At 32.4% G+C, this 24,644-nt stretch overlaps 1 protein-coding gene and 2 long non-coding RNA genes across 3 annotated transcripts; 2 read left to right on the top strand and 1 right to left on the bottom strand.

The window, feature by feature from the left end:
• The first annotated feature begins 2,312 nt into the window (after positions 1-2,312).
• LOC132726131 (uncharacterized) lies at positions 2,313-15,707 on the top strand. Its single transcript, XR_009625149.1, has 4 exons — positions 2,313-2,562; positions 2,861-2,938; positions 14,751-14,798; positions 15,627-15,707. It is a non-coding gene; the product is annotated as an uncharacterized LOC132726131 (long non-coding RNA).
• LOC132726138 (uncharacterized) lies at positions 5,749-10,526 on the bottom strand. The gene is made up of 4 exons (XR_009625151.1): positions 10,456-10,526; positions 9,133-9,266; positions 6,952-7,108; positions 5,749-6,089 (listed from the first exon to the last, which is right to left on the bottom strand). It is a non-coding gene; the product is annotated as an uncharacterized LOC132726138 (long non-coding RNA).
• A 39-nt stretch (positions 15,708-15,746) lies between the features above and the next one.
• On the top strand, positions 15,747-23,145 carry LOC132726140 (uncharacterized). Its single transcript, XM_060711411.1, has 7 exons — positions 15,747-15,806; positions 15,960-16,160; positions 17,183-17,425; positions 18,021-18,068; positions 18,375-18,564; positions 18,823-18,960; positions 22,736-23,145. The coding sequence occupies exons 1-7, from the start codon at positions 15,747-15,749 to the stop codon at positions 23,104-23,106; spliced, it is 1,251 nt and encodes a 416-aa protein (XP_060567394.1). The 3' UTR covers positions 23,107-23,145.
• Positions 23,146-24,644: the final 1,499 nt, after the last annotated feature.

Raw genomic sequence — 24,644 nt, 5'->3', positions numbered from 1 at the left:
GTCTCGTATAAAAAATCTTTGTAAGGACATTTGAATGTTCATCAATATCTATACAATATAAAGTGCATTTTCCACTAGCAAACACTCAAATATTCCTCTGGGCAACAACATTTCTAATAAATTAATCATTTTTTATTATTCATCTAATTTGTTTGTTTGTTGTTTTTTTGTATTATTCTAATTACATTTGAACTCCTTTCCAAACGTTTTTGGTAATCTTTTAATTTCATAGGTACAATATTATTACTCAGAACAGAACACTTGGCTGAAAACTGAAATTTCCTTTCAAAGAGATCTAAACGTCTTTCAAATGAAAAGTGGATGTCACGGTTCAAAACTGTTCACTATTTAGGGGAGTTGATGTGTAAGCGGCCGGGTAGCCGCGGCTCGGTATTCCACGATAGCCCGGGTTCAAGTCCCGGTCAGACTGCACATTTTTTTCTCACCCTGTGACACGTATATAAAATGTAAAACGTTGTTAACCAACACTGACTAAAATTATTTATCTGTTATAACAGCTAGTTAGATAAAAACGCATGAACAAAATGCACTGCATATACGGACATATACCAAATTTTGTAATAAAATACAATTGACCTTTCAAAGTGTCTACCGAAATATTCTTTCAATAATGAACCATTCGATGTATTAATTTTTTGGTTTGGTGGGAGTGGTTTAGGTTCCGAATATTAATTAGGTATTTCCGACAGTGCAAAGTTGTAAAGACGTGGTGATATTTTCCAAAAAGCAGAGATATAACTAGTCTCGTCGAGATGAAATAGGTTGACATAGCTTTTCGAAATTCTCATAAACTCGATAGCTGACAAAATATATGTCGACATGCTTTGAAACAAACGTTGTCAATACGTCTTTCTTATCTTACCAAACAATGATAGAAGACGTCATGTCGCGTAAATATATGTCAACATGTAACCAATTGTTATCAAAATACCAAGTACTAGCTACGTAATAATTTATTGTATTACATACCTTTCATTATAGATCTTTTCACTTTAAAGAAGAAAGCTAAGAATTCTTTTTTAAGATAATATTGTTTTATTATACTTTCAATGTAATTTGCTGTCAAGATGGATACCACTGGTGACGATCAGGGCAAAAAACAGGTATTTTTTAATATTTACGCACATAAGATCTTAACTTAATTACTGTGATAATATTATCACAATTTGAGCAGGAAATGCACTATTTTTCATATACCATAAAAGCTTATGAGTATGCTGTTCAAATTATGTAGTAAATAGCACTTTGTACCTTCGTAGTGCAATCTAGGTTTTACTCGATTATTTGTTGTTTTAAACCAGTAACATCAATATACCACCGACAAACGAAGCTAAGGTATATACTGGAGTCAGCTGGTGGTCGGTAGGTCGGTCCGTCCGTTGCAGATTTCTTGTCCAGGACACAACTCTGTTTTTTTGTAGGTAATCGTTGAGTAGAAGTGCAGTGTGAAAGGACCGTGACACTGCCTTGCCAAATGTTTGAGTAATTGTCCTTTGTTTTATATTTTGAACTTTGTCCGGAACATGACTTTAAAACCACAAGGAGTATTAACAAAAAACAAATTGTTTGGACAACCCACGTGTCAACACAAAACTGTGTAAGTATATAGTCACACTGAGTGCAGTGCAGTTAATAAGAACCGTAACACCCTAACCCCAAATTTTGGCGTTATTGTCCTTTGTTCATTTTTTTTTACTTTGAATATTGTCCTGCACATAACTTGATAACTATAAAGGGTATCAACATGAAACTATGTAGGTAGATAGATCTATGTCACTGAGTTGAAATGCAATGCGGAAGAACCGTATTCCTTCCTACCCTAGTTTTGGAGTTGAAACTTGAAACTTCGTATGTTCCGGACATAACTTGAGAGCTATGAAAGGTATCAACATGAAACTATGTAGGTAGATAGATCTCACTGAGTAGAAGTGCAGACATCTCAAAGAGATAGAACAAATTTTCCTTAAAAGAAGTCATGAAAACTTCAAATCCAAACTTTAATTTACCTTACTGATGTAGAACAAATAATTAAAAAAGATTTGAGAAAAAATCTATACACTACTGCGTTCTCCATACGTGCAAAACTATTAACTAAAGAGCACGTTTTCTGACAAGTGCGTTACGGGTATATTTGGCATTTGTGACAATTTCTAGTTTATTATAAAAAAAAACACACAAAAAAAAACATTGCTTTGTTGTAGCTGTTTTGTATTTCAATGAAAAACAGGTGGATGTATTGATCGTTACTAACTGATATTTGCAAAAGTGTTGCGTCTTACAAATTCGATAAGTGACAAAACATTTTCTTAAACCAAAGCGAACAGACTATGTTATCGTTAATTATCATTCTAACAAAACATTTGAGCAAAGCATTTTACATAAAAGATATTTGTTGAAAAGTGAAATGAAATCGAGAATGAAAACCCTGAGAATTATACTTTTAAATAAAGATGAGTCGGTTGTGTATCAATCTTTTACCATTCCTTGCAGAAAATATGTGATCTAAAAGCAAATTTTGTCAAGCTTTGCAATCGTTTTGAGGTACGTTTAACCTTTCTTATATCTGTATTAAACAAGGTTCAATGTAATAAGTTACTTAAATTGAATCGATGTTATATTAATATAATAATACACTTTGATTTTATTTGTGCCACAGGATTTTACAATTGTAAAATACCAGACATCAATGACATGATGGTGCTAAATGTCAAGTTAAATGTATTTTGAAAACAAGAAAAAATCAGTTTCATCAACCCCCAAAATATTTATCAGATTGTTCATATCCTTCTGTGGCAATCAACACCACAGATAAAATGTTGACATTATATTATCTTTTTAGGGAACGTACAGCTCAATAGACAACGAAAATGACATTAAAAGGACCAAATATACGCACACGCTAGAAAGAGACAAATTTGTAAGTATTTTCTTTTTATCTTAGACATAAGCAAGCTAAGCGAAAATAAACACATGTAATTATAAAATGAAAAGTTGAATAATGGAATGCACTTCAATATAAATATACCAATAAATATGACTAAATAAATTAATTTTTTAATAACAAGAAAAATATTACATACATTCGTATGTAATATAGGTACGATTGCATACTACTTTTTGTGAAGATTTTTTTTAAGTTTGCTGCATGAAAGGTGTAATGTAAAATGAACATGTCATGAGATATAGCAACGGACCTATTCCTGGTTTTTTTGTGCAATGCGTATTTTATAACACTTGCAACAATCAATACCAAATGGTTCTATTGCATTTCTATAGTGCTAACAGGTTATAATACTGTTTAGAGATACCATAATATTATAAAAAGTGGAGATGAAAAGACCAGAGTTTTGAGAGTGAAACGTCTAGGGGTGAAACATCCAGGAGATGTAAAGTCCAAACACCTAGAAGAACTAAACACAGTGTCCATTTATTATTCATTTATTATTTAACCTTATTCTGACAAACACTTACTGTGACAACAGTTTAATACAACAGTAAATTAAATATGACTAAAGTGTAACAACATAAAAGGTAGTTGTACCAAATAAAGGACATCATTACACAAATACAACATAAAGGTAGCTAGCAACCGTGGAATATTTTTTTTTAATTTATTTTAAAAGTTTTCACATATTACTGTGCAAAATAAAGCTAACAAAGCAGCAGAAATAAATTAATTTTCAATAAAATTAGATTGTCTATTATTTACTTTTAAAAAATCTTTCATTTAAGATATTACATACAGGTTCTGTACACTTGACTAGTGATAGAAAGCCATGTTAATTTTAGCAGAAACTCAGTATTTTTGCCTGTATGTTATTGTTTACAATAACCAATAAGCATTTGATCAAATGTTAATTTCCATATAATATAATAAATATATCTATCTGCTGTATAACTGGTTTACTTAATACCTAAACAATTAGAAACAAGAGCTGTAGGTAGGGAGGCAATGCTGGACTATTATTAGTGCTTGACAGTAAAAAGGCCTCGATAATGTAAAATTTTCTAAGTTAACAAGGGAATAATTTTCCTTTAAAACCATGTTACAGTTAAGGCCTTGAAGAGAGTCCTATTATGCTCTCAAAGAAGAGTATAAAATTTCAACTTGTTTCAAAGCTAGATGTCAATAGAATTTGAAAATATCTGAGGTGGTATGCAAACTTAAATGTAAATTCTAAGTCGAAAAAAGGGGCATAATTCTGTCAAAATGCTTGGTACAGTTACCTGCTCCTGTCTATTTTCAAAGCCATATGTGAATGGACTTTGAAAATATTTGAGGTATTATAAAAACTTTATAACGTAAATTCTAAGTAAAAAAATTCTCTCAAAATGCTTGATACAGTCACCTCCTCCTGTCTACAGGTTGGGGTCATGATGGTGAACAATTGTGCAAATTTTCAAAGCCATATGGCAATGGACTTTGAAAATATTTGAGGTATATCATAAAAACTTCAACATAAGTTGTTACGTCTACACCGACGTTTGGGTGACTACAAAAGCTCTACTTATTTTAATCGAACAGTCAAGCTAAAATCAATCAGTGTTGCCAAGCAGCCACAATATATTCCATAATTTTGTTTTAAATTTAACAAATTTTAAGTGCACAACTGGCTATTTGAATGAACTAGAACTTCACGAGTCGGATGTGTCGCCTTGTGACAATGTAGTTTAGGAGAAATGGCCAGAACAAGAAAATTGCCAAAGGGCAATAACTCAAAAAATAAGAAGTGCAGAGCAGCATTTTCTTTGCACTATACTTCTTATCAATAAGATATATCATCCTATGAAGTTTCAAGTCCATAGCTTTTATAATTTATGAGAAATGGCCTGGGCAAAACAAAGTATGAAAAATTAATAAAGGGCAATATCTCAAAAATAAGAAATGCAGATGATTGGTTCTTGTACAATGCACATTTTTTATTGAGATCTATCATCCTATGAAGTTTCATGTCCATAGCTCTTGTACTTTAGGAGAAATGACCTGGACAAAAATAAAATATGAAAATTAACAAAGGACCATAACTCAAAAATTAGGAAGTGCAAAGTACCGGTCCTTGTGCACTGCACTTTTTCTAAATGAGATCTATCATTCTATGAAGTTTAAGTCCATAGGTTTTATAGTTGAAGAGAAATGGCCCAGACAAAATTAAAGTATGAAAATTAACAAAGGGCAATAACTCAAAAATTAAGAAGTGCAGAGTACTAATTCTTTTGCACTGCACTTCGGGTTATCATATATTATTTTGTTATAAATTTCTAAATTTCCAAATTTTACAGGCATGCAGGAGATTAAGTTCTGAAAGAGTTACAATGATATCAAACATACAGAGTCTTTTTAATTTTAAAATGTTCTTCCTGCTAAAAATCCTTTTTAACTGAAGGAAATTTTAGTCGCCTAGCTACCATGCAAATTTCTTTGATTTTGATGCTTCTGTTCAGGATTTATTTAAATTTTTACAAAGTCATTCTACACTAATATCAACATAAAAAATTAACTGATCTATCATTATCATAGATAAAATAGTTTTCATATTCTAAAACTATAAAATATTTAAAACTTGACAGCAAGTACTGAAGCTTATCACTTCACATTTTATGCAGTCATTTTCAATAAGATAAAGTCACACAAACAACTAAAACTGTTTATTTATCTTGAAATCAAGACTTTAAAAACTTATAAAGACAGGATTACAGTTAATCAATTCATAAAATGAATAGGTTCAATGCAATTCTATACTTTAAGTGACATGACAAATGTTGTATTTCACAAAACACAATCACATGAAATGTTTTAACATTATGGAAGTAAGTTACTGGTAAGCTGACATAGGCAACCGTTAATTAATATGATCCACACACTAGCCACACACTAGTCAATATAGCATTAGTCCTTAAGCAGCAGGCCTCAGGGGTTTTACTATTAAAATGACTTCCAATGGCTTTTTAGATCATTTATAAGCAGTGGGATATTGTGACCATGTCTTGACTGCAGGACAATACTGGCAACCTGTTGCATTGTTTCTCCACTTTCCAGAGCATGTTGAGACTGACACTTCCATGAAGTCCTAAAATACATATAAATTAGAAGTTTAAAAAAATTGTATAGGATATATAAATAGCACTTAAAATGAAACTTAAAACAAGAATGTCGAACGACACATATGCCCCTTTTCTAGCCCTTGACTCACATAATTGGTAGTTTTGTTACAGAAACTTGCCATAAATGGGTACATGGAAGTGTTCAATTATGGAAAAAAGAAAAATAATGGAGACTTTGTGATAAATAGTTTTCAAAAGATAATCAGATATTAGAAAACTATTGACCAAAAATCAATAGGGGCCACCAATCAAAATCAGAAATATGATGACCCTGTGACCTTGACCTTTGACCCAAAAATTACTATGGTTCATCTACTAATTATGATTAATCAATATGTGAAATATGACAACTTTGTGATGAAGACTTTTCAAGATAATCAGCTAAAACCGTTCTGACATTTAAGACCCCTGTGAGCTTGACCTTTAACAGAGCGACCCCAAAATCAATAGGGGCCTTCTACTAGTTATGACCAATCAATATGTGAAATATGACTTCTTTGTGCAAGGAATTAAATTCTTTGAACAAATTTTAAAGGTGACCACCAAAGGAACATTCCTGTGAAGTTTGGATGAAATTGGCTTAATGGTTTATGAGGAGATGTCATTTAAAGTAAAAGTTTACGGACGGACGGACGGACGCCGGACGAAAAGCGATCACAAAAGCTCAACCTGTCACTTTGTGACAGGTGAGCTAAAAAATGTATGGCAAAGGAACACATTTGACATTAGAAAATTACAAAAAAATACCTTTATATTTATAATATTCTTAATTTTTTTTTACAATATGCTCATGATAAAATATGTCAAAAAATGTTATGGCAAACTAACCTGATCCCTCTGCACAAACACAAATCGCATGGAACTTTCTTGGGGTCCTAAAATATATTGAACCAACATATTGAGAATAGGGAATTGGGATAGTGCACTTGCTGGGCATAATCCAAAGGGTAGGAGTACTCTACATCAAGAGTGCATGGTGGAGTGCCTGAAATGTACAGTAGTAAATTTATAAATTATGTATTACTGATATACAGCTTTTACAATTTATATAACAGATTTTGCTAAAGTCCCAAAGTTTTGCTGCCAATGTAATTCCTTTAATATACAGTCGAACTTCGTTCGCTCAAAGTCCGAGGGCCTGTGCAAATTTGTTCAAGAGATCGGTAGTTCCAGCCAACCGAGGTTGAACTATTATTACATAGAACAAAGGCCTCTAGGTTTTCAAACCTACATCTGTCAAATGATAAATACGTCAATATAATTGTTTGCTAGTACATTCATTTGTTGAATACGTCCTAGTTAGAATTATTATCCTATTGAAAACATATTTAACGGTCACTGTGTTAATCTTTATTCATGCATATTGTAATTGGTACGGTTCGATTGGGCAATCATTATCCAAACTGTGAACAATGTTCAAAATATATTTATATGTTTATTATGGGATGAAGTTTATTTTAAACAATGCATTTATTAAATATTAACAAAAGAACATCTTACAGCAGCATATTTTTGTAGTCATTTACTAAAATAAACACACGTACAAGTATCATTCTATAAATAGATTACACTGTTACAATTCACATTACATGAACCACGGATGTAATTAAAGCCGTCCAGGTAAAGTCATTCATTTATTGACTTTTGGCATTTCAGGGGTTATTTTCTTTTTATTATTACTAAAGACGGCAAATATACAATTTTATCATAACAAACAAATCGGTATCAACACCTTTTAATTTGTATCAGTTAACCTTAATTGCCCTTGTCACCATCACATGGTGTTAAAAACATGTGTCACGCCTGTCAATTATTTAGAACATGTCGACATGCAACTTTTGTTACCTGTTTGTGTTCAACCAAAAAGGTGTGATTTACACTATATTTCTTCCAAAGGGACCAGAGATCAGGTTCGAGAGTTCGAGCCATGGGTGTTCTAGCGATCCGAGGTAGAACAATACATATAATATAGGAATTTTGCCGGGACTCGGCGATGAGTTCGAGCGAAGGGAGGTATTCGAGCGATCCAAGCTCGAGTGAACGAAGTTGAACTGTATGTCCGTTCTAGAAAGCTTGTCATAGGGCTATGACTTTTCTTTAATCAAAATATTAGTTAAAATTCAGGCTTATAAAATTCATGAATGTGGTTCTAAGTGTCAACAAACATTTTGATATTTTGACGTGACATCATATGTTTATACAAACATAGTGCAACATAGAAGTTAGTGTAACACTATAGATGTGTCAATGAAATATTATTCTTTTCTGCTTGAACAGTCTGAATGCAGGATATGTGATTTATAGAATATTATATTAGTGTAGGTTAACTTAACCTTTTACCCCATTAGCATATTGCGAAAATTGGCCGTTTTCATCGAAAAGTCCCTGTAACAAGTTCAAACTGCTGTGTCTATGAAAAATGCTTCAACTTTATATAGTTAGGACATCCTTTAAAAATATGTTTGTTTGCAGTAACGCGACCGACTCACAAAATTTACACCTACTCAAAAATTTTTTTCATGGTCTGGATAAAAAATTATTTTTTTGAATCAGAAAATGATGCCTTGCGCTTTGTTTTCGTTCTTTTCAAGGTTAATAGAAGAAACAAAATGTAGGTCTTATTAAATTAGAAATCAGTTATCAATTAATTAATTGTTACCAGATTATCAAACCATATATTGTCCAGCATTTTGAAATTCCATGTTTATTTATTTATTAATGAATGTTCATAAGCGGTAGATGACCCCTATTATTAATTTCGAAAAATATTTATCACAAAGTCTTCATATTTCAAATACTGATTGGTGATACCTATTAGAGAACCCCTACTGATATTTGGTCACTTGTTCTCTAATATCTCATTATCTTGAAAACTATTTATCACAAAGTCTTCATTATTTTTCAGTTTTCCATAATTGAACACTTCCATGTACCCAATTATGGCAAGTTTCTATAAAAAAACCTACCAATTATGTTAGTCAAGGGCTAAAAAGGGGGGAATCAACTTACCTGCACAGTGCACTATAACCTTATCTTCATATGTTCTACATTTGCCAATAACACGCACACTTAACTATATCCCAATCTACCAATGTTCCAAATTTGCCAATATCGACTCTTCAACTCCACAAACAAAGCCAAACCTAAAAAGGGGGAAAAGAACAATAATTAAGGCAAACAATGATAAATAAAGGGACTGTCACAGGAACACAACACTACACATGCCTACTACCAGTTTTTGATGCAATTACTTTTTAACCTAAAAAGATAAGCATTTAATATACTTGTTACTATATATAGTAACAAAATTGCCTATGATTTCAACTGATTATGAGTGTCACGTGACCTATTATGAGTTTGCGGCCCGGGGCCGAGAACTAGTTATCAGCCCGCAGAACATGTGCACGTGCACAAACTGAAACAATGACGTCATATTTTACGTCATCAAACAGTTAACTTTAAAAGTGAAAGTAGGTTGTCAGCACGAATCGCTAGCTTAAGCAAATTTAGTACAAACACATTTTTGTTACTTATTGAAATTTGAAGAAATAATACGACAAATTCATTCCGAAAAAAATGAAAATAAAACTTGCTTCTTTGAACACACAAACAGTAAACATCTCTGTACAGAGCTGTAGACAAGAATTTCAACGAAAGAACTTCAAAGTATTTGTTGTTGTTTTTTGTTTTTGTTTTTTAAAAAAATGCTACTATTAGATCTACCAGGTGTATTAAAGACATTAATACATGTCAGAGTAGGGCCGGAAGGTGATAATCGGCCCTGAATGAATAATGGCCCTCGGGTCCATTACTCATTTTGCGGGCCAATTATCACCTTCCGGCCCTCTCCTGCCGTGTATTAACCTCTTAATACCTTGCTTTAAGGCTTTTGTGTTTCCAGACGTGCTAATTTACAATAAACTTTGCTTCCCAAAATTGGTAAAAAATAGAAACTTAAGATTTTACATTTATCGTTTCGAGCAACAATCAACTATATCTTTAACAGACTGTTGGATATTTTTTTATGCACACCAAATTTTCTTTCTTTCAACTTTAAATTTTTTTAGAAAAACAAATGCACATAAAAAATTCAGCCCCAATACATGAAATGTCCCAGGCATTTCCAATTCCTACTGAGATAGTAAGCAGCATGCCATCAACCAATTAAAATAATAACAATTTCTTGCCAAATATTAAGGCAAATGCATAATTTCTTTTTAATAAGAAAAAGTATTCATCAACAAGAAAAGCACACACATGCACAAGCACTATAAATGTTGATAGCAGCTCCAACCAAACCCATGATTTCCACAAAGAAAACAAATTACTTACCTGAACACTTCGTTATATCTGTGCCTCCCAACGCCTTAGTTGTGCCTATACCAATGCTTTAACTCCATAAACATATCTACATTTAATTTTTAAACTTCACAAGCACATTATGCCTAAAACAGGATAAAACAATCTATTAAATCTTAACCACCCAAACGTCCTAAATAGTGCTAAACAAAACATGTGTCACCTTTATATAAAATAACATGTGTCTATTATCTACCCAACTTTTGTAACATTTTCCTTTAATCAAGGAAAAAGCATTTCTCCACAATAGCCACGCATGGCAAATTAAATTGAAATAATTTCTTCTTTCACAAATATGAAGGTAAATACCATTTTCACATGTTTGAATCTGATTTCAGGTTCCCCCCTTTTCTAATTTATTGCCCTATCTTTTCCCCTACAAAAAGTCACAGGCACTCCATGCGCCGACGTCACTGACTATACTGCTACCGACTGAAGATAATTATTTATTTTTCCCCAAAAAATCTGTTCCCTCTAGCATTAGTTCTTAAATAAATTCTTAACCAAGATGTCAAATGTTTAATAAATAGTTTTTGTTCTTTTCATTAAATAGGAACAAAAAAATATACCCAAAAACTAATAAGGAAATGCAACAAAAGGGAAGTAATTTGGGCTTCTCATTAGGAAATTGTCATGACATTTCATAGTGTGCACACAATTCTGTTGCAGTGGTTTTCCCCTATACAACTGATACTGGTAAAAAGGCAACGCTCCCAATAGAAAATAGACAAGTAATTCCCAATCCATGACCGATAAATCCCCAGGACAACACTGAAAATTTCCTCAAAAGAATCATCAAATTTTAAGGTGGACATAAACAGAAATACCATTGTTAAGCGATACTGTATGCAATAAAAACCAAGTATATAAGGTTATACATGGTTCCACATGAGTGATATTTCCTGAAACATTATTTTTTCCTATTGAACTAAATCAAATAAAATATTTTTATGGTTTAAAATATTAACTTTCTCAGTTTTATCAAGGATAACCCACCAATTGCAGCCAAAAATAACCAAAAAAATTGCCGGAAACTGCAAGCAAAATCTCAACATGGAGGTTGCCATTTTTTTTCTTGGCTATATCCCGTACTGAACGGTACTATTTCTGGAAATCAGTTGCTAACAAAATATTGCCATTTTCTTGGTTATTTTTTTAAAGTAAGATATTTTGTATTTCTTATTATGAAAATGACTTGTATGGAGAAATAGTGTGTCACAGAAACACTATTACACCTATAGTAATTAGTATGCCGCATTAAATTTCATACAATAATGTAAGTATAAAAACCATTCACCACCATACATAATAAGATGTTACACCACAAAGATTATTTTGCATGATGATAAAGTTTTTCAGGGGAAAAAAGATATATTATAGAATTATTAACCTCATAATTTTCCTCAAATCGACATTTTTCGCATATCTTTCCCCTCCCTACCAGCACCCAGCATCTTCCCCTTTCCGTAAAAAAACCCTGAATTGTAAAAGGAATAATTTTGTACTGTGCATCAAAACAAGTTTGTTGACATTGATTTCCCATGTGTGTAATTAGATAAAATGTGTATTAACTGTGAAGAAAGCAATGCATTCCTTGCATATATTTATAGCATACAGGGGTACATTTGTCGTAAATTCAGAATTATTTCCTTCCAATTTCCTTTGCCCACTTCATCTGCTCTTTGCACAACGTACTGTTCAAACTGCATTGGCCGCCAAGGAACAAACAGTGTAAACAACAATTACATTTATTTCCATAAAGATTCAATTTAAAGATCACTATTCAACATTTATTGTCTCAACTTGAACATCTCTTCTTAACAAAGATAATTTCAAGGAACAAACAGTGCAAAAAACAAGAACATTTATTGTCATAAAAATTCAATTTAAAGACCAATATTCAATATTTATTGTTGTGACATCTCTTCTTAACAAAGATTATTTCAAACAACACGTACGTGTTCACTGCCAACTTTTTCAATTTCTGTTGGTCATGCGATCATACCTTTGAATACTTCTATAGTAATTCACTCCTAAATTTTTTTCATAACAATGTTAACAATCCATACTGAAATAGGTTTCTAATAGAAGGCAGAGTTGACCTGGTCCGAGTTAGTGTAAGCCCAAGTTGACCCTTTGCCGCAAAAAAAACACACAAAGGCCATGCCAGCAGCAATTTCTCTCCCTTTAAGAACCCCAAGTTAGCCTCCTGGTTTCGACGGAAAAGCTATAGCAAAAATTTCTTATTTGATGAGCAATTTAAGATCAAAATATTTAGGAAACTGCGCAATCTAAAGTTTAATGTATACATTGTATTTCCTTATGAAAGAGACCATTTATTGAAAGCCACATTTGAGTTTGACGCCTGGTTGATGTAATGACTACTTCCCAACTACTGAGATTATGCAGCCACAATCCAATAACTTCAACGACAGAATTTATGAGGACGGTTTTTAAGTTTTATATTGAGTGATGAATAAAGAATGAAAAAAGATTGTTGTTGTTTATTATCTAAAAAAAACATAGTAGATTCTCTTTAATACTATGCCTGTATCAATTGTTTATATAGAGATGAATAAAGTATTTTAAATATTACGTACAAAATCATGACACAAATATTCTTAATTTGGATTTTTAGAAAAATATTTTTACATTTATTTTTTGTATGCCTTGTTTTTGTGTACTGTATATATAATCAGATTATAAAATACATAATTAATTCTTTCTCTTCCACCAGGTTTTACTTTTCTGTGTATAATGTTGATTTTATTCCCATTGATAACATTTGTCCTTCTGTTTAAGCTTTTACCATTTGTGGATACAGTTCAACATAGATTAAGAAAAATGTTTTTTATGTTTTTACAGACTTCACTTGATCTATATTTGTGTAAATTTTAAATCATTTTTCTTTTTTCAGGCTTCACGTTTATACGTACATCACTACATGTATCTATTTTTATGTTGTTGTTTTGTTTACTGAGATCTTTTGTGTTGAGTTAAGCTTTATATGTAAAATATAACTACTATACTAAATAAAAATAATAAATATAAGGTTTATATATTTTTTATAATTTCCAATATCTTGTCTTTAATTGCATGAAAAATGTGTGAGAAAACAACAGACTTAGACCCACGATAATTGACGTGCCCATTATACATGTCCTTGAAAATGCGTGCTTCTCTCCATTTTGTTAAGATGAATTGTCTTAATATTATTTGCATGTGTATGCTATGCCTCTTTATGTAATGTAAGTTTACATGCTATAGCTCATATTGGCATGTGTGTACATGAATTGAGTTCTGAAATATAAAATTAGTTCGCCGAACCGGTAGATTCTAGTTCGACGAAACAACTCTCGCCCATTTATTTTATATTGTCAATGCTACGTAAGTTTAATGCACAAACTATTTACTACTTGAAATCACTTTATAAAAAATATACAACCTTCAGAGCAGGCAACACACAGATATATACAAACAATAACAAACCATCCATTTTTCCCCGCCAAAACGGCCAGCCAGCTTGTAAATTAGGTCACCTAGTCATTCTAAATCATAGCTAACACGAACTGCCAATTGAAAATCAAGCAGATCATTAAATAAATACTTATCTACAATATAAATAAAGCATAAAAAATCAATACTTACAGTTTAACCTTGCTTGATACATTTAAATTATCGCTCTGAAATAAACCCTCTCTCTTCCTGAATGGCTGTCTGTTTGTTGATGTTTTTTCATTGGCTTACATTGTCACGTGATCAAATCAACAAAGGTGTGGACTAAGTTATTTCCATTGCAGTTCTGACTTTAATTGTTTTTATCACAATTTAATCCCCGAAAAAAATATGTTGAAACAACTCCAGAATTACCACAAATATTAAAATTATCGAAAACATTAAATGTTATATAAATTGTAAATTAAGGTTTCACATTTCACCCCTAAATAAAACATAATGGACTCAACCAAAAACAAGCGTCTCTCTCTTTATTTAATGGTGTATTTACATGACCATGATCAACACATAAATCTCTAGACCAACTCTAAGACGGGCTAACACGTAAACCTATTGTAAAAATAATACTATGACCACAGCAGATTTCGTACAGAAAAAGGAAAACGATATTGATCACCTATTTACTCTTTTAAGCAGATACTAGATGCGTCGTGAGTTATTCTAAAGGTATGGTAACAGAAGAAATTTTGTGTGAATAAATATGAGTGATTAATATTTCATGGTCTTGAAAAATATCAAATTTAATTTTATAGATGCTAAAGGAGAAACGTCCAGTTGCCGATCTCTGCAACATATTTGAGGTAACCATTATACAATTGATCAAATTTTGTATTAATAGTATTTATACTGACTAATGAATCTGGAAAAGGGGAGATCCTTCGAAACTAATAAAATAACAAAATTACATAGAAAACGTTTATAAGAACATGATGGTGACTGAAACAAAATATCATTTTGATTCTATGTACTAAACAACACCAAACACAAGAGCAAAATGTTCAAAGAATTTTGACATTACTGTTTGATATCAAGTAACAAGATATATAAGGTGTTTGGTTGATTTGTTGTAGTGTTTTATTATCTTCCACGAGTTTAACATGTATTTCGTTGTGGACAATTGGATAACCTAAACAATGGTATTATCAATGATACAATTTGGATATAGGCCAGGACACCAAGGCACAGTTTCCTTTATTTTTGATATTCTATTTAAAATGTGTATGTTCATATGCATTCAAAGGCAAATTATGCCTAATAAACGAATAGTTTTTCTTTGTTTAGAAAGAGCACACATAAATTTTATAATATACAAATAATGGTTTTATCACATAATAATATGGAAGTAAAATGAATGTTGTTTATTAGGTAGATAACTACAAACAAAGTAGTTTTTTGACTTCCATACAAAATAATAAATCACTATATCTGTACTAATTGTCAAACTGGGACCAAAATTAAAAGCTTTTGAGAAAAGAAAATAATAGCATTTCTGGGGTACAGTGAACCTTTTAAAAATTAATACTGTTTTTCATCCCTTTTCCAAGTACGTTGCCTTGTTTTTGATATATATGTACGCTGACATGAACTGATATATATATTACAAATTGAAATCTTGTTTATAATTTCAGGGAAAAAATAAACTACCATATAAACAGTCAAGAACATTGCAAAAGGAAACACATAATGATAGTTCTGAAATAAGTGTGCAGGTACGTCATTGCATATAATTTTTCGTTCAAAAGACGAAAATGAAGAAAGATATAACTTTACTTCCTCATCTCAACATCATTCTCGAAAATTTACTTTATGTACCTAAGATAGGCACTCTAAAACTTTTTATATAGCTTATTGAAGAGGAAAATGTAATTCATAATTTATTGACTATTGTTTAATTTCTATAAACATACTAGACATAACGAAATATCACATGCATCTCTTTCCATGGTAAATTTCATTTTCAGAATAAGAATGGAAGTGAAAAAGGAGATGAAAGTAGTTTTCAGAGACTTGTGGACGAGATAGATGCTGTAACAGAAGACATGACTGTAAATCAAGAAGTGGAACAGTTAGATGAAAATAGAAACAACCAAGTACGTTTATCAACACCTACCTTCGGTATTTCAGATGTAACGGATACACACAAATTTGCAGTCCTCAAAGAGGTAAGAGGTCAAGAAATATCAATTGACATAGATTTCGTGGAAGTCGGGGTGTTAATGACTTGATTTGTATCTTTCGTATCCAGGCCAGAAATGGATATTGAACGAGTAAAATACTAAACGTATTATCTCTAATTTAATTTGGTACCCCTTGTGGGCAAAAAGGAATTTATGCACCAGATTTGCAGCCACTGTGTAACCCTGCGTGATCGTAAGAAGCGACTAAATGGGTTCGAATAATTGAAGTCTATGCATTTCTTATCTCCAGCAGGTGAGATGGTTTAAAACTCTTGATGTTGCCTTAAATTGTACCGCCCATGGTTAGCCAAATGCATCTTTTCTGTTCTGGTGCCATATAACGTAAACTGCTTTGGTGCGCCGTAAATCCTAAACAAACAGTATTACAAAGTAACATAAATCAAAGTACAGAAGTACAGGTGTGCTGGTCGGCTATCTTAACTTATACCTAACTGAGACGTAGCATTAACATATCTTACTAAAAACAATATTTAATCAGTTCAGATAGTTCATGCGAATAAGCACTAGCCTCAGCAAACGTTAAGAGAATGTGTGGACATTTTGTTAGTTTTGAAAGAGAACGATCATATAAATACCGGTAACGTAGATCATGATGCCTTAAAAATTTATAGTTTAGCTTGAACAATTCTTTAAACATCTCAAAAATTTTCAAACAAAACTTTTGTTTTCAAATTTATATTTTTGGAACATTTGTAAATACATGTATATAGTAGGCTCTATTTCATAATTTAAATTTATATTTATTTCATTAAAATACTAAGGTAATTATAGTAATATGTTTACTGGAAAAAAATTATTATCCCCCTATTGCTATCTTTATGTTTAAAAAAATGCAATGTGTATACAAAGGATATATGAAATAATTTCTTGAAACCCTAAAGATTAAAACTACTGTTTGAAGTGAAGCTACTGTTACTTATTCGCTTATTATATAATTCAATTGTGGAAACTATTTTGTTTACCTATTGTTATTACACTTATATTAGGATACCTTACGGTCTTTTGATTCAATAAATCGTTTAAAAGGGCATGCTACCTCTGAAATTGACAATGTGGGGTCAGAAAATAAAACAGAACCTATCGGACATGTATCTGACGAACAACACTTTAAAGATGAAGATTCTACGTATGATGTTCATATGAATATATTGAAAAAAGTAGACAGTGATGCTGAAGATGAAACATTTAGAAAACAAGAGGAACTCACTAGGCTTATCCCTGAAATAAAGGTAAATGAAGCCACAAAAATATTAATAGGACTACGCCCTTGAAATAAAAGTAAATGAAGGTACAAAAACATATATTGAACTTCATCCCTAAAATAAAGATAAATGAGGTCACAAAAATAGGCATAATCCTTCGTCCCCGATATAAAAGTAAATGAGGTCAGAAAAATATTTATTGTTCTTCGTCCGGTAATCGAGAATAAACTTATAAAATACAAATAGCAAATGTTTGATCAAACGAAAGGTAAAAAAGGTCAAATATCGCCCAAGTAGGACAGACGATAAAACAAGCTGCTCTTCGTACAGCACAGACAAAGAACCTACATATTTTTACAAAAATAATGCAAAATTTATATAATGACTTCTTGAAAGTGATAGAGACTCTTATATTTTACCTTAATAGTTTTAATTTCATGAATGTGACAAAGAAATTGTATTCGTGTAACTCAATAACTATATTTATTGAACACGAATGAATAAATATATTTGTTTTTTATATTATTATAAAGTCGCATGATATCAGTTTTTATGTGCCCGTGCAATAATTTCTGTATTTAGAGCTTGCATGTTATGCTGCACGGCTTTGATTTATTTTCAGCAAAATGAAGACCAGTGTACAGATGTAGAAAGAACGTCTAAAAGAAAGGTATGTTGCACCTTTTTGTATGTCATTAACTTGTTTTAAACAAATTGCATTCAGTGGCCAATAAATAAATTAACGTTTCAGTGCCTACGGACTATTTTAAAGATTTTATGTCTCTCATTAACAAAGTAACTGTTTATTAAATTGGGACTGTTTTGTTTTTAAATTGTTGTTGTTATTGCTAATGCTGCTGCTGCTGCTGCTGATGATGATGATGATGATTATGATTATGATGAGGATGAGGATATTGAGGATGATGTTGATATTGTTGATGTTGTTGTTTTATTAATTGCTCAATTTTATTTTTAGTTTCGCCACAAGAAAAGATTTCATACTCGGAGTTCAACAATTGACTCAGGTATACTATTCGCATCGTTAGGCAGTGAAGAGACGACAGAGAACGGCAATAAGAATAATTTACACTATATGGTAGAGGTTTATCGGCCCTGGATTAAGCATCAGATCAATGTACTGGATGTTTTAAATCTACTTTCGCTAGGTATTTTTTACATTTACATGTACATATTTTGCATTTACGTCTATGTTTTTGTTTATAAGTATCGGAAATTTATATAAAAGTGTTCATAAGTTTACTTATCCAGTGTTCAGAGTTGTCTCCTTCAACTTACATATCTATCAAAGATAAATTACTGATTAATGTCCTATTTTATTTATTTATTTTATCTTAGAATTAATAACATGTAGTTAAACATTGAAAGCAAAAACCATGCATTTAATGGTTGTAATTTTTTCAGAGAGAACGATGACATTGATGTTGTTAAAAGCAAGGCTAAGTCGTGTCCTCCTGATGCTGTAGATTGCATGCTCAACATAATGGCAAACTGCGAAATTCCTGGAATATGGCAAAGATTTATTGATGCGCTTGAAAGACTAGGTAATATTTCAAACAAGGTAACGTTAAAATTTCAACTTTTTGTTATATAATCTAACATATCTGATATTATATTTGTTCAAAAGGTAGGCGACAAACCAAATTACAAATCGTTATCACCAGGTTTAGTAACAAATTTATTGACTGAACTCGATTTTTGAAATAAAAAAACAATCATATTTAACAAAATGATTAAATGTCGTAAGGAAGGGGAGGGCATAACATTATGCTGCAAAACTTAGTTGATCAATATATGAGCATGAAGTACGAGGGCGGGTATCTGTAATTAAATTCAAAATGAAAAAGATTTTCTAATTAAGCTCGTGATTCTTGTGTCTTTTTGTAATCTATGCTATGCATATGATGTCAAATGGTATCAAAATCTGGTATGTAATCCTTCCTTAAGAATTATATTCACATTTAAAATATTACTTTACATAAGTAACTTCATGTAAAATATGCCTTGAAATCGCTTTGTCAAAACTGCTGAAATACCACTTACAATAAAGCTCCAGCAAAATTAGCAATTTTTGTTATATTCATGGCAATGATAAAGTATCTTATGCAACTGTTTTGAGGTGGATGGATTAATTCAAAAATGGTCACGACTAAATTGAAGATGACGGTAAGTCAGGTAGTAAACGTTTTATATTACTGTTACTAACAAAAGCATTCATTAAGCCAAACTTATTATTGACAAAGATTCCAGACTTTCACCTTCATAGAAAGCCTCTATCGCAGGAATATCAAAAGAGTCAACTTATACGATTCTGAAGAATCACTTGAAAATAGGCAAATACGGTACGTGCACGTCGTTGAGAGGGCATAGGGCATCGGTAGATGATTGAAGATCTATTAGAACGTGTGAGACGGCAAGTTCGAATGTTCTCTACAGCTCGGGGTTGCGAATAAAGCATAGTCTACAACAATTAACTGTCAATTATCTGACTAATGCCAACGGGAATGGTCCCACAAAGTAGGCATAGTCGAAGGGGAAAATGTACTAGATTTATGTGTTCATAGTTCGAATGACGGCTTGAAAGGCAGGCCATTTGCATGTCACAAACAGCCCTTTTAAGGGTTACCTTCTTTTCTCATGATGACTCAGGTTACTGTACAATTTTGTTTTCATTGACCGCCGTACAGTGACCTACTTTTTACACAAAATTCATATTTTAGGCTTATTCGCTGTGAAAATTGCATGGATGTAAATAATCAGCACTTTTTGCTCCAAAGTAAAGCCTTAAAGGGCATGACTGGTAGCATGTTCTGGGTCCGTACACGACAGCGAAAGCTGCTTTTTTGTGCCTTAACGGGCGGACCCTATACATACACGCACGCACGCACCAACACACACATACACACATACATACATACATACATTCATACATACATACATACATACATACATACATACATGCATGCATGCATGCATGCATGCATGCATACATACATACATACATACATACATACATACATACATACATACATACATACATACATACATACATACATACATACATACATACATACATACATACATACATACATACATACATACATTAAATATAACAAAAGCCGTTCTTTATTATGATGTGATTAATGTAAATAGCTAATTTTACTATTTTTCGCTAGTTTGCAAGTGGTGCAACTATAAGAAAATGACCACAAAAATGTTCTTCGACCATGCACTGCCAAGCGATTGACAAGTGGCAATCAAGCTATGTCCGTTGTTTTTTTACATTACCCAAGGAACTGTAGCCCTATTCCTGTTTCTAGAGGCCGATCTGTCGCATCTGAGAAATATAAAGGTGTCGTGTTAAGAAAAATGCAAAATTTTACTTCGACTGGAATGAAAGCCCTGTATTTGTTGTATGACAACGCTCTTGCACACAAAGGGGCTATTGTAATTGATTAATTTCAAATATAAATGAGTGACAGTCCTTAAACATCGACCGTATTCTCCAGCACCTTATTATCTTTTCATCTCTCTTGGATTGAAAATCATCTTTCAGGTCATCACTACAAGAGTAGAATTGGACTTGGGTCGTTCATTGCTCAGATATTGAAAGGTTTACCTAAGGAGGGGGTCTATGCTGAAGCATCTAAAACTTTGTGTTTCTGTAGAAGATTTTTTCGAAGGGTTGAGTGGCGTGTGACAGCTGTGAAAAGTTGCCTCGTCCTTCTTTCCCATATTGCTACATTTTTCTGGTCCTTTGGGATAATTTTTTTCAACACATTTTTAGTGTTGAAAATTGAGTATCGCTCAACCTGGTGCCAGGAGGCGTGAGGGACGTTATACTTCTTTTATTATCTCTGATGTACAGACTCAGTCAAACTGTGTCAGCAAATCTCATGTTATTTTGTTGTTTAATGCTTCCGAGGGATAACCCTTGTGTTTTAAATAGAATATTGTAAAAACAACTGGTATTTTATTAAATTTATTGACCATATTGCATCATATATTGACCTAACCTCGTAATGATGCTGTTCATCCAATAATACATTCACATTTTACATTTTCGAGTTTACTTGTTTTAAGTTAAGGCTATTAATAATTAAAAACATTATATTATCTCGGTCAATATGACATTTTGCTGGTGTATATTACATCATATTTAATGGCTCACTTGTCAAAAACTGTATAAATTATAGAGGATATTGAATGAGTTAATGAATTTATTGAACGAGTTCAATAAAATTATATATTGCAAAATTCTGGCGAGCATCGTATTGATTTATTCAGTGAGTTCAATTAAAGTAGTATAATCTGATCTAAGCGTATCTACCAAATTCTAGCCATCAGGCAGTGACTAAGAAGTCTACCGAAATCTAGCAATCAGCCAGTGCCTCAGAGGTCTACCAATATCTTACGTCCAGTCAGTACCTCAGAGGTCAACCAAAGTCTAGCAATCAATCAGTGCCTTAGAGGTCTACCAATATCTTACGTCCAGTCAGTGCCTCAGAGGTCAACCAAAGTCTAGCCATCAATAAGTGCCTTAGAGGTCTACCAATATCTTACGTCCGGTCAGGGCCTCAGAGGTCTACCAAAATCAAGCCATCAATCAGTGCCTCAGAAGTCTTCAAAAATCAAGCCATCAATCAGTGCCTCAGAAGTCTTCAAAAATTAAGCCATCAATCAGTGCCTCAGAGGTCTAGCAAAATCAAGCCATGAATCAGTGCCTCAGAAGTCTACAAAATCAAGCCATCAATCAGTGCCTCAGAAGTCTACCAAAATCAAGCCATCAATCAGTGCCTCAGAGGTCTACCAAAATCAAGCCATCAATCAGTGCCTCACAGGTCTACCAAAATCTTGCTATCAGTCAGTGTCTCAGAGGCCTACCGAAATCTATCGATCAGTCAGTGTCTCAGAGATCTACCAAAATTAAATCTAGCCATCAGTCAGTGTCTTAGAGGTCTATTAAAATCTAGCCATCAGTTAGTGCCTCAGAATTCTACCAAAATCTAGCAATCAATTATTGCCTCAGAGGTCTACCAAAATCTAACATCCAGTCAGTGCCTCAGAGGTTTACCAAATAAGATTATAGGGTAATTTCAATTAATTGATTATGAGAATAAAACCATGTGTTTCAAACCGAGTAAAATATATATGATATAATGTTGGCTATTCGAAGCGAATGCGTTTGACATACCGTACAACACAGATTACACATCGAACAAGCCTCGTACTTAGATTAATATGCATACTCAATTTAATACAATAGTGTTTGATAAGATCAGACATTAAAAATAAAAAATGTTGACTTGTTTATTTTAGAGTATATTCATCTGTCACAACTTTTAAAAAATGAGACAGAAGTTCATCACAGTCACAGCTCTGCAATCCTTAAACTTGTCACAAATGATCTTGCACAGCGAATATGCTTTCCAGAGTTTTTGGATAAAGTTTACGAACAGGAATTAATTACCTCGGCGGAACGCGAAGAGGCAGATGCTGTTTTGGAGACGAAAGGTTCAGAAGCTGCCGCCAGAGTGATAATAAATTATGTCGATAAACATTTACCTATGTGGGATGTATTATTTGCTGATATACTTGATCAGTCTTTTATGCCGGACATTGCAGATTTGTTTAAAATGATTGATCAACGACCATCTCAGACACGTGGTAAAGCGAATTTTGGTTCCTAATTATACATTGTAAACATTACATTTGAAGGAGTTTCCCTAAGGTCGATGAACATAAAAACATAAAATTTGAAATGTTTGTATAGATCTTGTGATGCACTTAAAAATGAAAAAAAAAAACTAAAACGATATAAATGGAACATACTAGGAATTATATTCAAGATCGAACTGTTGCTCAATTTATATTTTTTTAACATTTTGCGCAACAAAAAAATACAAATTCCTGGAAAAAGGAATGAGAGAATGATTAGAAATTTTGCGTCCATATCTTTATCAAATGGCACCCAATTATTGAGAAAAAATTGCCAGTTCCTTCAAGTCAAACAAGTCAAACAGCCTCAGTAAAGACCTTTTAATACTTTTAAATTTCAATTTGTTTTAATGGTTCTGAGTAAGTAAATACTTGTTCAACATACCTTTTGCTATGTGGTAAACAGATACAAACGACTTCAAGGATTTCTTTTACAAATAATATATTGTAAATAGATTATAAATCTGTAAGAATGACATGTCAGATGTTACTCTTTGATTACTTAGTTGGTTAATTTTATATTTTAGAAGAAATAAGATCAGATAGCGTCCGGATAAAGGCTCCTTCAATAACTATGTTTACAGGACTAGAAAGCAACAGCAAACACTTTACAGTACCGATATGCACAACAGCACGGTGTCTAATATCAAAATGTAAGATTTCAACGCATTGTGTATAGTAGTTTCAGAAATACAGACACACGTAAGAAAGCTGTTAAATGATTTTGATGAATTAAAACATCAGCACAGACCAGATGTTTGAGAGACATGCTTTCAATAATAAATAAATAGTTACCGACAAGAGAGTAAGCAATTAAAGAAGTGTTCATGCTTTGACCATACAAATTCACCTTTAAATGGAACATTTCACACGATCCATTAGATATAAGGAATTTTGGGACTGAAAATAAAATCTTTACAAAAATAGATTTTGAACTTTGAATTCACAAAACGGTTTCCTGAAATATGTACCATAACATGTAGTGTAAGTTATCGAGCGGTCACACAAGGTTTAAACGCTTTATTGTTATTTATTTTCCCTTTCTCCCAATTGATCGTGATCGTTTACTTTACAGTAACCATCCGTATTGGTTATGTTGATCTTCATCAAAACCTTAGGTCTCGGCTTATAGAACGTCAAGACTAAATGCAGCAAATAAATCTCGTCAGTAACCTATATAACAACTGATATAATCATGTCCAATCAGGATTTGATTAGCGTTTTTGGACTATGAAAATGAAGACAATGCTTCATGGAGTACAATATGCATTTGATAAGGATTTTTTGACGCAGAAAATTGAAACTAGGCTAAATTGATTGGATTAACAAAATAATATTTTATTATGAAACATCACGTGGTTCAAACGCTGAAACTTCATTAGTTACATCATGTAAGGTGTAAAATAAATACGTTTATTCAGAGTCGCAAGTGGAAACCCATATAGGCAAACTTACTCTAATTCCAGTAGATAAAGCATTCACTACATTACTTGAGAAAAGGGTCGATTCT

Source organism: Ruditapes philippinarum, unplaced genomic scaffold, assembly GCF_026571515.1.
Source record: "Ruditapes philippinarum isolate M1 unplaced genomic scaffold, ASM2657151v2 ctg1824_1_1_1_1, whole genome shotgun sequence".
Taxonomy (NCBI): domain Eukaryota; kingdom Metazoa; phylum Mollusca; class Bivalvia; order Venerida; family Veneridae; genus Ruditapes; species Ruditapes philippinarum.
Note: the sequence above shows the minus strand (reverse complement) of the source record. Positions and strands in the feature narration are given on the sequence as shown.

Coding starts and splice junctions, on each gene's coding strand:
- LOC132726140 (XM_060711411.1), top strand. CDS start 15,747: ATGAAGAAAGATATAACTTTACTTCCTCATCTCAACATCATTCTCGAA. Junction 15,807..15,959: donor TTCTCGAAAATTTACTTTAT/GTACCTAAGATA, acceptor TTTCATTTTCAG/AATAAGAATGGAAGTGAAAA. Junction 17,426..18,020: donor GGCTTATCCCTGAAATAAAG/GTAAATGAAGCC, acceptor ATTTATTTTCAG/CAAAATGAAGACCAGTGTAC.